General features: G+C 51.0%; 1 protein-coding gene across 1 annotated transcript; it reads left to right on the top strand.

Annotated features, from left to right (window-relative positions):
- Positions 1–2,420: 2,420 nt before the first annotated feature.
- Positions 2,421–2,981, top strand: LOC120653516 (circumsporozoite protein-like). The gene has a single exon (XM_039931244.1). The coding sequence runs from the start codon at positions 2,421–2,423 to the stop codon at positions 2,979–2,981; it is 561 nt and encodes a 186-aa protein (XP_039787178.1).
- Positions 2,982–15,056: the final 12,075 nt, after the last annotated feature.

The following is a 15,056-nucleotide window of genomic DNA, read 5'->3' as shown; positions in this document are numbered from 1 at the left end:
ACTTTCTACGAGTTGATGAATTACCATAAACCCAGTTTCATAGAAATTAGTCAAATTTAAACATGATACTACTGAGAACCAAACCAAACCAAACCAAACCAAGGTAACCCCGAGAGGCACCTCCCTCGTCGGAAGGAGACAACCCCACTAATCAAAAGGAGGATCTGGGCCGCTCATAACCGTGAGCACGGCTAGTATACCAGTTTTACACTCCGCAGAGGTTGCACATCTTTACCCACAAGTCGTGAGCTACGCTAGAGGTTCATCACACTTCCTTAGGTGAGATGACTAGCGACTCACTACGAGGCCGTTACAAAGAATCTCGTTGGTAAGGCGTAACCGCGAGAGTTAGGTCAGCGACGATGGGGCCCGCCTCCGGGGGTACAAGCACAGGAGCGCAATCCAAGCACAGACCAAGCCGGAGGAGCAGGGACCATTGAAGCTTACTACTCTTGCCCCGCAGGTAAGTTACTCCAAACCAAAAAGACCTAATTAGTAAGCCAAGTCTATCCCATTCTAGTCTTGTGGTAGCGCTGTTGTCCCAGGTTGTCGCTCTATGAACCGGTCCTTATGGAGAGTGGCCAACCAAGCACTAAGCACCGTGCCGGCCCCCTAAACCATGTTTCTACAAAAACCATCTTTTAACGAGACGTGAGCCACTCATCCACACAGAGGGCCACTCTCAGAATTAAGTTCAAGTAAACCATTAATCAATTTAATTAAAAAGGACCAGAATGAGTTATAGCGCAGCAACCTAGCACAACTAACCAAGATGCAACCCAAAGGTATATATAAAGGATATAAAGTGGCTAGGAAAGTCCTTATAGGCATACAATATTAAAATGCAGTATGTAAATGTATTTAAAAGTGATGGGTTGTTCATGTTATACTTGCCTTCCTTGTACTGCTCTGGCTGCTGCTCAAACTGCTCGGAAGACGGATCTTGGCACTGGCACTGATGCTCCTCCGGTAGCTCAACGTCTACTCACGAGCACGTGGCCAAAAACAAGTCCAGTACAAAACATACAAGCAAACAAAGGCAAACACTAAGAAATAGTACAACAATACATGAAAATAGCATACAAAACAAGGCTAGAACTACTCTACGCGTTACAACGATCGCGTGGATATAAAGAACGCCTAAAACGGAGCTAAAACGCATAATCTTGGCTAAAAACAAGTTCTAGGGACTTATCTGCGAGAGAAACTAAGTTCCAGGGGGTTTTCTGCAAAAAACCGAGGGCATAAATGTAAATAAACCTTAGTTCTAGGGTCTAGCTCGCGAAACTGCAGGGCTTGGACCTCGGGTTCTAAAACCGGAAAGCGCGGGGGTCTAAATGATAAAAACAGGCTCAAACTGTAATTATTTTTGACCTGGCAGGGACGGCGGGTTGATATTGCAAAAGCCCGAGGGCTCTTTAGCAAAGTGGCCAGGGCGAAGCGGTATGTTTAGATCTAGGCCGTTGGATCGCGATATGAGGGATCAGGTTTGTTGTGCTCTAGATCTAATCAGAGCCGTTGCCTCCAGATCGGGCGACCAGGAGGGCTTGGGCGCGCGGGACGGCGGCGCCGGTCGCCGGAGTCGAGCTCCGCGGAGGCGCTGCGCCGGAGGCGGCCAATCTCGCCCCTCCCGGGGTCAATCCGGCCAGGGTTTGGGTCTAGGGCTGTCTATGCGACACGTGTGATGCACCTAGGCACTCATCTGGGCTCGGGAAGGACTGCAACGGCGAGCGTAGCTACTGCGGCGGGTCTGCTCGGCGGGGCTCACCGGGGCTGCGCGTTCTCGCCACTCCGGGTGCGGCTCTGGGCGGGGTTTGGCCTGGGAGCGAGTACGCGCGATGGAGAACCTTTCTGGGCAAACTGGGCGGCGGATAGGGGCTGGGTCGTGGCCTGCGGCGGTGCAGGGCAGCCCTGGGTCGCCGGCGTGCCACACGCTAGCACCTAGAGGGCGCTATGGCCTACGGCATCTAGCACAAAAGATCAGGGGGGTTGGGGTGATGCTCACCGTGGGGTTGTGGTGGCCGGAGTTGCGGAGTATGGAGGTCGTCGGCGAAGTCCGGCGGTGGGATGTGACGTAGCTCGCGGAGGAAGGCCGAATCGGGGTCGCTCCGGGCTCCTAGACTCCTTGGATCGGCGCGGGGTGCTCCTGGCGTCGAGGCGAGGCCGCTGTGCTACTCCGGTGGGGCTGGGGAGCAGCAGAGCAATGCGGCCGCGGCGACGTAGTGGCTCTGCGCGGCGGCGCTAGGTGGGCGCGGCTGGATCTCGGCCTCAGGCGGCGCTGGGATGGAAGGTGTGGCGCAGGGGCTGTGGGGGTGCCATTTAAGAAACTCAGCCGCAGATTTGGGCGTCCGTGCCGTTGCAGGCATGGCGAGATTCGCGGCGGTGAGCTCGGGCGGATGTGCGCGAGAAGGAAGGAAGGGATGGATCCGACACGCGGGCCCGGGCGAGCAGAGGGGGACGCGCTGCGTGAGGGAGGCGACGGCCTGACGGGCGGGGCCAGCTTGGCAGGGAGAGGGAAGCGGGCGCAGCTGCGGGAGGAGCGGCGCCGACATGTGGGCCCGACGGGTCAGACACAGATCGGAGACAGCGGTGACGCGCGCGACGAGAGGCTGGCGTGGGCTGACATGCGGGCCCGCCCTGCAGTCGGGGGCGCGCGTGCAGAACGCGAGCTGGGCGGAGAAGCGAAGCAGGCCGAGCGGAGCGTGGGCGAGCGTGCCGCGGGCGACGCGCGCGGGCTGGCCAGTGCGGGGTCTGCGGGAGACTGGTGCACCGGGCTGGGTCAGACGTGCGAGCTCCGGGTCGCGCAGGAGCGAGCGCTGGGCTTCGGCGCGTGGGGAACAGCTGGGCTGAGGCGGGAGAGCGCGCCGGCTGGGCCAGGAGCAGAGAAGCGACGCGCGGTGTGGGCTGCGGGGGGGGGGGGGAAGGCGAGGGAGACGGGCCGTGTGGAAGAGAGGGAGTGGCTGGGCCCGCGTGGGGAGTGAACGGGCTGCCAGGTTTGGGTGGGAAAAAGGAGAGTGGGCCATGGGCCGCTTCGGGTTGGGTTGGGCTGTGAGCTGGGTTTCTCGTTTTGGATTTGGGCTAGGTTTTGGGTATTGGTGGGCTGACAGGGTTTGGGTTTCTTTCTATTTCTATTTTCTTTCCTATTTCTAACTCAACTCAAACTTAACCCAAACAACTATTTGAATTCAAACTTGAATTTGAATTCCACTCTAAAACTCAAACAATTAGAACAAATGCACCAGCATGAATGCAACAACAAAAAATTTAAACCTATGATAAAATTTTAAATACTTGTGAAACAAAATTTTAGATTAAATGCAAGTCTAACACAATAACCCTTAGAAAATTAAATAAAGCCAATTAAATTTATTATTAATTGCTGAAATTTAAATTAGGGTGTTACAAATCCTACCCCCTTACAGGAATCTCGTCCCGAGATTCTGGGCTGGCTAGCAAGGAGATAAGGATAGGTCTTCATGAACTCCTCTTCCTTCTTCTGACAAGTCCTTCGGAAAGACATCCGGGAATTCAGACACCACGCGAATACCATCCGTGGTTCTAGCCTCCATCTGATGAAGAAAACCAGAAGGCTCTGTAGCACTGACTGTCACCTCTTGGCCACCAGATGCTGACAAGTGAACTGTCCGCTGAGCACAATCAATACGGACTCCCCATCTGGTAAGGGTCTCCATGCCCAAAATCACATCTATCCCCGAGGAATCAATGACGATCAAACCAGCGCGGAATTCTGCCCCCATTATGACAATACTAACTCTGGAGCATATAGAGCATGTGCGTATCTGGCCCCCAGGTGAGGTAACTACCGTAGCTGACCTCAGACACGAAACTAGAATACGATGCTGCTCGGCAAATGACTTGGAAATGAAAGAATGAGTAGCACCGGTATCGAAAAGCACCGTAGCTGGATAGGAGTTGACCATGAATGTACCAATAACCACATTAGGAGCCTCAGCAGCTGACTTGGCCGTCACGTGGTTCACCTTCCCCTGTCGTGGCGCCCTGGGTTGGGCTGGGCGCTCCTGTTGTCCTGCATGCCGTGGAGCCTGAGGTGCTGGACAACTTTTGGCATAATGACCTTTTTGCCCGCATTTGTAGCACATGCGGTGGTGGTGAATGGCGCTACTTGGTTGACCTCCCTGTGAACTTAACGTCACATCTTGCATTATTTCTGCTGCTTGCTCTTTGGACTCCTTGTGGCTGCGTGGCTGAATCACATTCATAGTGATAGTTAACCCATCAACATAATCATAGAGTGCTTGGTCCTTGACCTGTGTATCTCCAGGGCACTCATGATCCTTTCTCTTCTGGATGGCCTGTAGCTCGTCGACCGATGGACCGTCAAGGAAAAGGGAATCATCTGCTAGTTGCTCTTGACGAGACCTCTTCCTCTTTGTACTGGAGAACAACCTCTGGTTCCTCCTAGTTGCAGCTTCATCTTCAGTTGCACGAACTTGACGACAAGGAACACCATAGAATTGGCATCACTGGCAAGTTTTCTCACCATCACCCATTGCACTGTCTCCAAGGTCTTTTTGTTCTGCCGACATCTGAGCTGGGGCAAAAGAAAACACAGATGGGTAAGGTCAAGGAAGAGAGAAAAACTCCATTATTTAAGGTTCTATCCTATTTAGATAACACTGCTCAGGCATTACTGCTGATAACTCCAGATAAATGTCACATAAATCCGGGAAAAGGAACTAGAGCATAATTCTTCTGTTTCATCGGAGAGATTCTCAACTTCTCTTGTACTATTTGTAGGCCGGGGTGTCACATCCCTACCCCCTTACAGAAACCGACGTCCTCGTCGGTGAGTCTTTGGATATCACCTTCTCTTCGCGCTATCCTTCTTCTCAACAAGACAGAAACCCAAAGCATGATAAGGTAGAGAGGATAGAGTGGATGGTTTTACCCCCCAACGATCTAACTCATTTCATTAGTTAATTAACTTTAACTTAAGACTGATTTTCTTTAAACAAATTTAACTACTAAACTATGCAATCATTCAAAAATCCAAATCAAACATGTAGCATAATAACAAGCAGACAATTTTCACGACTTAGCCGAGTTTAACATACGACTCGACTAACACAACGCGTCGCGGAACGTGCTATCGTATTATTTTAAAAAGGGTCACCTAGCTAATACTCATGGTGGTCAGATGACTGATTCAGGCCAAAATCTACGAAAACTATTCTTCAGACAGAGAAATCAAGGCAAGACGGGTAAAAGTCATAGAATTCAAGGGGTATAATAGTAAAATAGTTTCAGCAGACAAGGATTGGAGAGAAGAAGTCCTAAAACACGACTAGTTCTATCTAGGCTTCGTCCTACAGTCGATACGGCTCTGATACCACTCTGTAACACCCGGTTTATAAAAGAACATAAACCGAGCAATCATATACGTGCCAGGATCAAGTCACACGTATATACAACAGAATGAACAGTATATCACAGCACATATCACGAATAAGACATATTAAATCGAAATACGAATGTTATTTATTACATTAATGACAAAAATGTCTGATACAGCGGAAGCGAAGTACAAACACGATAAAAACTCTCTGAAGCTGAAGCAGGGCACCATAGGGACATCGACTGGGAGACGAACGCCTAGAAGTCCTCGTAGTCCTGGTAGCGCTGAGCGAACTCCCTCGTGTCAGCAGGAACTGAGCAGCAGTAGCGTAGCCAAGAGGAAAAAGTAGAGAAGAGGCAAGAGTGAGTACACAACTTGTACTCAACAAGTATAACACAAACTATGAGGCTCTAGGTTGGCTGACTGATTGCATTAGCTTTTAAGTCTTGGCAAAATTTTATTTAAGCTATTTTCTACGAGTTGATGAATTACCATAAACCCAGTTTCATAGAAATTAGTCAAATTTAAACATGATACTACTGAGAACCAAACCAAACCAAGGTAACCCCGAGAGGCACCTCCCTCGTCGGAAGGAGACAACCCCACTAATCAAAAGGAGGATCTGGGCCGCTCATAACCGTGAGCACGGCTAGTATACCAGTTTTACACTCTGCAGAGGTTGCACATCTTTACCCACAAGTCGTGAGCTACGCTAGAGGTTCATCACACTTCCTTAGGTGAGATGACTAGCGACTCACTACGAGGCCGTTACAAAGAATCTCGTTGGTAAGGCGTAACCGCGAGAGTTAGGTCAGCGATGATGGGGCCCACCTCCGGGGGTACAAGCACAGGAGCGCAATCCAAGCACAGACCAAGCCAGAGGAGAAGGGACCATTGAAGCTTACTACTCTTGCCCCGCAGGTAAGTTACTCCAAACCAAAAAGACCTAATTAGTAAGCCAAGTCTATCCCATTCTAGCCTTGTGGTAGCGCTATTGTCCCAGGTTGTCGCTCTATGAACCGGTCCTTATGGAGAGTGGCCAACCAAGCACTAAGCACCGTGCCGGCCCCCTAAACCATGTTTCTACAAAAACCATCTTTTAACGAGACGTGAGCCACTCATCCACACAGAGGGCCACTCTCAGAATTAAGTTCAAGTAAACCATTAATCAATTTAATTAAAAAGGACCAGAATGAGTTATAGCACAGCAACCTAGCACAACTAACCAAGATGCAACCCAAAGGTATATATAAAGGATATAAAGTGGCTAGGAAAGTCCTTATAGGCATACAATATTAAAATGCAGTATGTAAATGTATTTAAAAGTGATGGGTTGTTCATGTTATACTTGCCTTCCTCGTACTGCTCTGGCTGCTGCTCAAACTACTCAGAAGATGGATCTTGGCACTGGCACTGATGCTCCTCCGGTAGCTCAACGTCTACTCACGAGCACGTGGCCAAAAACAAGTCCAGTACAAAACATACAAGCAAACAAAGGCAAACACTAAGAAACAGTACAACAATACATGAAAACAGTGTACAAAACTAGGCTAGAACTACTCTACGCATTACAACGATCGCGTGGATATAAAGAACGCCTAAAACGGAGCTAAAACACATAATCTAGGCTAAAAACAAGTTCTATGGACTTATCTGCGAGAGAAACTAAGTTCCAGGGGGTTTTCTGCAAAAAACCGAGGGCATAAATGTAAATAAACCTTAGTTCTAGGGTCTAGCTCGTGAAACTGCAGGGCTTGGACCTCGGGTTCTAAAACCGGAAAGCGCGGGGGTCTAAATGATAAAAACAGGCTCAAACTGTAATTATTTTTGACCTGGCAGGGACGGCGGGTTGATATTGCAAAAGCCCGAGGGCTCTTTAGCAAAGTAGCCAGGGCGAAGCGGTATGTTTAGATCTAGGCCGTTGGATCGCGATCTGAGGGATCAGGTTTGTTGTGCTCTAGATCTAATCAGAGCCGTTGCCTCCAGATTGGGCGACCAGGAGGGCTTGGGCGCGCGGGACGGCGGCGCCGATCGCCGGAGTCGAGCTCCGCGGCGGCGCTGCGCTGGAGGCGGCCAATCTCGCCCCTCCCGGGGTCAATCCGGCCAGGGTTTGGGTCTAGGGCTGTCTACGCGACATGCGTGATGCACCTAGGCACTCATCTAGGCTCGGGAAGGACTGCAACGGCGAGCGTAGCTACTGCGGCGGGTCTGCTCGGCGGGGCTCACCGGGGCTGCGCGTTCTCGCCACTCCGGGTGCGGCTCTGGGCGGGGTTTGGCCTGGGAGCGAGTACGCGTGATGGAGAACCTTTCTGGGCAAACTGGGCGGTGGATAGGGGCTGGGTCGTGGCCTGCGGCGGTGCAGGGCGCCCCTGGGTCGCCGGCGTGCCACACGCTAGCACCTAGAGGGCGCTATGGCCTACGGCATCTAGCGCAAAAGATCAGGGGGGTTGGGGTGATGCTCACCGTGGGGTTGTGGTGGCCGGAGTTGCGGAGTATGGAGGTCGTCGGCGAAGTCCGGCGGCGGGATGTGACGTAGCTCGCGGAGGAAGGCCGAATCGGGGTCGCTCCGGTGTAACACCCGGTTTATAAAAGAACATAAACCGAGCAATCATATACGTGCCAGGATCAAGTCACACGTATATACAACAGAATGAACAGTATATCATAGCACATATCACGTAAAAAGACATAATAAAGCGAATACGAATGTTATTTATTACATTAATGACAAAATGTCTGATACAGCGGAATGGAGACTCTGGCCAAGTAGGGAGTTCGGATAGATTGTGCTCAGCGGACAGTCTTATTATCAGCTTCCAGTGGCCAAGAGGTTGTTATCAGTGCAGTAGAGCCTTCTGGATTTCTTCATCAGATGGAGGCTAGACCCACGGACGGTATTCGCGTGGTGTCTGAATTCCCGGATGTCTTTCCGGATGATCTGCCAGGTATGCCGCCTGAACGCGCCATTGAGTTTTGTATTGATCTCTTGCCTGGCACAGCTCCTATTGCAAAGCGGCCCTACCGTATGGCACCTATAGAGCATGAAGAGGTAAAGAAGACTATTGATGAGTTGCTAGCCAAGGGCTATATCCGTCGCAGCTTCTCTCCTTGGGCTTTTCCATTGCTGCTAGTAGATAAGAAGGATGGCTCGAAGAGGATGTGTGTGGATTATCGTGAGCTGAATGCAGTCACTATCAAGAACAAGCATCCACTGCCCCGTATTGAGGATCTCTTCGATCTGCTTCGAGGTGCTCGTATATTCTCGAAGATTGATCTTCGTTCGGGATACTTTCAGCTGAGGATCCGTCCTGGGGATATTCCGAAGACGGCATTCACCTGCAAGTACGGGCTATATGAGTATACAGTCATGTCCTTCGGCTTGACTAATGCCCCGGCTTTCTTCATGCATCTGATGAACATGGTCTTCATGGATTATCTGGATGTCTTCGTGGTGATTTTCATTGATGATATTCTGATACCACTCTGTAACACCCGGTTTATAAAAGAACATAAACCGAGCAATCATATACGTGCCAGGATCAAGTCACACGTATATACAACAGAATGAACAGTATATCATAGCACATATCACGTAAAAAGACATAATAAAGCGAATACGAATGTTATTTATTACATTAATGACAAAATGTCTGATACAGCGGAAGCGAAGTACAAAAATACGATAAAGCTCTCCGAAGCTGAAGCAGGGCGCCACAGGGACGTCGACTGGGAGACGAAGCACCTAGAAGTCCTCGTAGTCCTGGTAGCGCTGGACGAACTCCCTCGTGTCGGCAGGAACTGAGCAGCAGTAGCGTAGCCAAGAGGAAAAAGTAGAGAAGAGGCAAGAGTGAGTACACAACTTGTACTCAACAAGTATAACACAAACTATGAGGCTCTAGGCTGGCTGACTCAACTGCATTAGCTTTTAAGTGTAGGCAAAGTTTTATTAAAGCTATTTACTACGAGTTGATGAATTACCATTAACCCAGTTACATAGTAATTAATCAGAATTAATTATAAGACTACTGAGAACCAAACCAAGACCAAGCCACCAAGGTAAACCCCGAGAAGCACCTCCCTCGTCGGAAGGAGATAACTTCACTAATCAAAAGGAGGATCTGGGCCGCTCATAACCGTGAGCACGGCTAGTATACCAGTTTTACACTCTGCAGAGGTTGCACATCTTTACCCACAAGTCGTGAGCTACGCCAGTTGTTCATCACACTTCCTTAGGTGAGATGGCCAGCGACTCACTACGAGGCCTTTAGAAAGAATCTCGTTGGTAAGGCGTAACCGCGAGAGTTAGGTCGGCGACGATGGGGCCCACCTCCGGGGGTACAAGCACAGGAGCGCAATCCAAGCACAGACCAAGCCGGAGGAGCAGGGACCATTGAAGCTTACTACTCTTGCCCCGCAGGTAAGTTACTCCAAACCAAAAAGATCTAGTTATTACGCCAAGTCTATCCCATTCTAGCCTTGTGGTAGCACAGTTGTCCCAGGTTGTCGCTCTATGAACCGGTCCTTATGGAGAGTGGTCAACCAGGCAGTAAGCACCGTGCTGGCCCCCTAAACCATGTTTCTAAAAAAAAAACATCTTTTAACGAGAAGTGAGCCACTCAAGCCACACAGAGTGCCACTCTCAGAATTAAGTTCAAGTAAACCATTAATCAAATTAATTAAAAAGGACCAGAGTGTGTTATAGCGCAGCAACCTAGCACAACTAACCAAAATGCAACCCAAAGGTAGATATAAAGGATATAAAGTGGCTAGGAATGTCCTTATAGGCATACAGTATTTAAATGCAGTATGAAAATATAATTAAAGGTGATAGGTTGTTCATGTTATACTTGCCTTCCTCGTACTGCTCCTGCTGCTGCTCAAAGTGCTCCGAAGACGGCTGCTCCGGAAACTGGTACTGGGGCTCCTCAACTGGATCAACGTCTACTCACGAACACATGGCCAAAACAAAGCATAACAATAAGCATACAGGCAAACATTAACAAAAGCTAAAGAACAGTACATCAATACATAAAAACAGCACATGAAACTAGTCTAAAACTATTCTACGCGTTACAACGATTGCGTGGACATAAAGAACGCTAAAAACGGAGCTAAAACGCATAAACTAGGCCTAAAACAAGGTTCAGGGGCTTATTTGTAAGAAAACTGAAGTTCCAGGGGGTTTTCTGCTAAAACCGAGGGCCTAGACGTAAATAAACATTAACTCCAGGGTCTAACTCGCAAAAAGGACAGGTCTGGACCGCGGGTTCAAAATCTGGAAAGGTCAGGGGGTTCCGTGTAAAATTTTGGGCTGATCTGTAAATATTTTTGAACTGACCAGGAGCGCGGGTTGAATATGAATAAAGGCAGGGGTTCTTTAGCAAAAACACCGGGCTGAAGCGGTATGCGCTGATCTGCGCCGTTGGATCTTGATCGCACGGCTCGGGCGAAACGGTACTCGGCTTCTAATCCAGGGCGCCGATCTCAGATCGAACGGCCGAGGGGTTTTGGGCGAGCAGGCGGCGGCGCAACGCGCCGGCGGCTCTGTTCCGCGGCGGCGCGGGCTGAAGCTCGCCGGAGTTGGGCAAAACTAGTGCTCCGGGGCTCGATTCAAGCAGCGGTTTGGCCCAGGAGCATAAGTACCGCATGGCTAATCCATTGGTGGGCTCAGGAAGGGGCTGCATCGGCCGGGGAGGAGGGCCGGCGGTGACAGGCGGCTTGGGTTCGCCGGCGTACCGTGTTCTGGGAACTAGAGCGCGCATTAGGGCCCTACAAGCTAGCGCAAAATGATTAGGAGGTCCGGTCGGTGCTCACCGGGCGGGACGGTCGGAGAAGCCGTGCAGAGGGCGCGACGGGGCGTCCGGCGGCGATGATGGTGCGGAGCGCGGGGTGGTGGCGCTGCAGGGCCTGCTCCGTCTAATTTCCGATCAAGTGGCACGGAGAGGTACAGGACGTCGAGGCGCAGCGGATGCGGGGGTCCTGGCGGCTCGGGACGCAGCGGAAGGGCGGGTTCGTGGTGGCGCAGAGCCCCTGCGCCGGTGAGGCAGAGCGGCGGCCGCGGCTAGGGTTCGGAGTTTGCGCTGCGGGATGGGAGGTTGGGCACAGGGTCCGCGGGGTGTTTAAAGAAGGCGCCGGGGTTCTCGGTGGGGAAGCAAGGAAGGGAGGGCCGCGGGTTCATGGCCGGAGATCTCGCCCCTTCCTGTTACTCGAGCGAGGAACGCGCGGAGGAGGGTGGAGCTGACAGCGGGCCCGGGGCGTCGGTGGGAGAGGGAGCGGGCCGCGGGCGCTGGCGCGTGCTGGGCCGCGCGCTGCTGAAGCGGGCCCATGGAGAAGAGAGAGCCGGGGGAGTGGCACTGCGGGCTGGCCGGCTCGGGTGAGGGTTTAGCTGGGCCGGTTTTGTGTGGGTTGGGCTGCTGAGGTGGTTTGGGCTGGGTTTGGGTTGAGTTTGGGTTTTGGGTTTGTTTTTCCTTTCTACTTCTCTTACATTTCTAAATCTAATTCAAACAAAGTTTGAATTCAAATTTGAATTTGAATTCAAACCACACTCAAATAAAATTATGCACCAGCATGAATGCAACAAAAATTTAAACCTATGATAAATTTTAATTAATTAGGGACAAGAATTAGATTAAATGCCAACTAAACACAATAAACCTTAGAAAATTTAACTAAAGCCAATTAAATTTATTGATAAATACTGAAATTTAAAATTAGGGTGTTACATCCGGGCTCCTAGACTCCTTGGATCGGCGCGGGGTGCTCCTGGCGTCGAGGCGAGGCCGCTGTGCTGCTCCGGTGGGGCTGGGTAGCAGCAGAGCAATGCGGCCGCGGTGACGTAGTGGCTCTGCGCGGCGGCGCTAGGTGGGCGCGGCTGGATCTCGGCCTCAGGCGGCGCTGGGATGGAAGGTGTGGCGCAGGGGCTGTGGGGGTGCCATTTAAGAAACTCAGCCGCAGATTTGGGCGTCCGTGCCGTTACAGGCGTGGCGAGATTCGCGGCGGTGAGCTCGGGCGGACGTGCGCGAGAAGGAAGGAAGGGATGGATCCGACACGCGGGCCCGGGCGAGCAGAGGGGGACGCGCTGCGTGAGGGAGGCGACGGCCTGACGGGCGGGGCCAACTTGGCAGGGAGAGGGAAGCGGGCGCAGCTGCGGGAGGAGCGGCGCCGACATGTGGGCCCGACGGGTCAGACACAGAGCGGAGACAGCGGTGACGCGCGCGACGAGAGGCTGGCGTGGGCTGACATGCGGGCCCGCCCTGCAGTCGGGGGCGCGCATGCGGAACGCGAGCTGGGCGGAGAAGCGAAGCAGGCCGAGCGGAGCGTGGGCGAGCGGGCCGCGGGCGACGCGCGCGGGCTGGCCAGTGCGGGGTCTGCGGGAGGCCGGTGCACCGGGCTGGGTCAGACGTGCGAGCTTCGGATCACGCGGGAGCGAGCGCTGGGCTTCGGCGCGTGGGGAACAGCTGGGCTGAGGCGGGAGAGCGCGCCGGCTGGGCCAGGAGGAGAGAAGCGACGCGCGGCGTGGGCTGCGGGGGGGGGGGGGGGGGGAAGACGAGGGAGACGGGCCGTGGGGAAGAGAGGGAGTGGCTGGGCCCGCGTGGGGAGTGAACGGGCTGCCAGGTTTGGGTGGGAAAAAGGAGAGTGGGCCATGGTCCGCTTCGGGTTGGGTTGGGCTGTGAGCTGGGTTTCTCGTTTTGGATTTGGGCTGGGTTTTGGGTATTGGTGGGCTGACAGGGTTTGGGTTTCTTTCTATTTCTATTTTCTTTCCTATTTCTAACTCAACTCAAACTTAACCCAAACAACTATTTGAATTCAAACTTGAATTTGAATTCCACTCTAAAACTCAAACAATTAAAACAAATGCACCAGCATGAATGCAACAACAAAAAATTTAAACCTATGATAAAATTTTAAATACTTGTGAAACAAAATTTTAGATTAAATGCAAGTCTAACACAATAACCCTTAGAAAATTAAATAAAGCCAATTAAATTTATTATTAATTGCTGAAATTTAAATTAGGGTGTTACAGATATCATCTTCTCCAGCACCTTCGATCGAATGAACATCGATCACAACCTCTTACAACCATTAGATATCACGCTCATTGGCTTCAGATGCAAAAGAGTAAACGCCTTGGGGAAGATCTCATTGCCTGTATCCTTCGGAAACACGTCCAACCCTAGAACAGAGCATGTAACCTTCGATGTAGTGGAAATGAACTACCCGTACCTCGCAATTTTCGGCAGAGGCCTCATCAACAAATTCGAAGCAGTGGTTCATCAACTCTACCTCTGCATGAAAATGCCTGCCGCAAAAGGAATCATCACTGTTCGTGGTAACCAGCAACTGGCTAGAGATATCGATAGAGGTGTTGCCCCCGGGCAGAGAAATGTACACGTCCTCGAAGCTGATAAGAAACCTACACTGTACAAAGAACCAAGGAGAGACAAAGAGAAGCAAAACTTCCAAGAGTCCGAAACTAAGAGAGTACCCCTCGACAGATACTTCCTTGACAAGGAGGTCACTATAAGTACAACCCTCGCTTGAGAAGAAGAACAAAGCTTGTTGGACTTTCTCAACAAAAATCAAGATGTGTTTGCTTGGTCCGTGAGTGACCTTCGCGGCGTTAGCCATGACATCATCAAGCACAAAGCTAGATATCGACCCTAAAGTTCGACCCAAAAAGCAGAAGTTTCAAAAGATGTCTGATGACAAGGTCGCAACGGTCAAGGCGGAGGTTCAGAGGCTACTCAATGCAAAAGTCATCAAAGATGTCAAGTACCCAACCTGGTTGGCCAACACCATCCATGTCAAGAAGAAAAACGTAAAGTGGCGAATATGCATTGACTTCACAAACCTCAACAAGGCTTGCCCGAAGGATGACTTCCCACTTCCCAGGATCGATAAAGTAGTCCATGATGCTACAAATAGTCAAATGATGTCCCTCCAGGACTGTTTCTCTAGATATCATCAAATACGGATGAGAAAAGAAGATGAAGAGAAAATAAGCTTTACCACTCCCTTCGGCACCTACTGCTTTGTTAGAATGCCCGAAGGTATCAAAAGCACTGCACAGACCTTTTCAAGAATGTCAGCAGTGGTACCTGTAGCTCAGCTACGAAGGAACATTCTCGCCTACGTGGATGACTTTATTGTTATCAGCACTCATAGAGAAAACCATGTGGCTGACCTGGCCGAAACCTTCGCTAACCTTCGGAAGACAAACTTGAGCCTAAATCCCGAGAAATGTGTCTTCGGGGAGCACAACGAAAGGTTCTGGGCTGTTTGGTATCAACAAATGGCATTGAGGCAAATCCAGAAAAAATCAAGGCATTGAAAGAAATGGAAGAGCCGCAATCTGTCTGAAAAGTGCAAAAGCTCACCGGAAGAATAGCAGCGCTAAGCAAATTTATCCCAAGATCAGCAGATCGAAGCTTACCATTCTTCAAGGTCCTCCGAAGCGCCAGCAAATTCATATGGATGAAGAACAATCAAAGGCCTTTCATGACCTCAAAGAATACCTAGAAAACATGACCAAAATGACTTCAACTGATCCCAAGGACACCCTACTGCTTTGTCTCAGCTTCCCCATCAGTCGTCAGCGCAGCGCTTGTAGTTGAAAGGCTGATCGAAGGTCACCTAAAACAACTCCCAGTCTACTATGTCTCAGAAGCACTTTCGG

The sequence above is a fragment of the Panicum virgatum genome, chromosome 1N (genome assembly GCF_016808335.1).
Source record: "Panicum virgatum strain AP13 chromosome 1N, P.virgatum_v5, whole genome shotgun sequence".
NCBI classification, from domain to species: domain Eukaryota; kingdom Viridiplantae; phylum Streptophyta; class Magnoliopsida; order Poales; family Poaceae; genus Panicum; species Panicum virgatum.
This window is presented reverse-complemented; position numbering and strand designations above follow the sequence as displayed.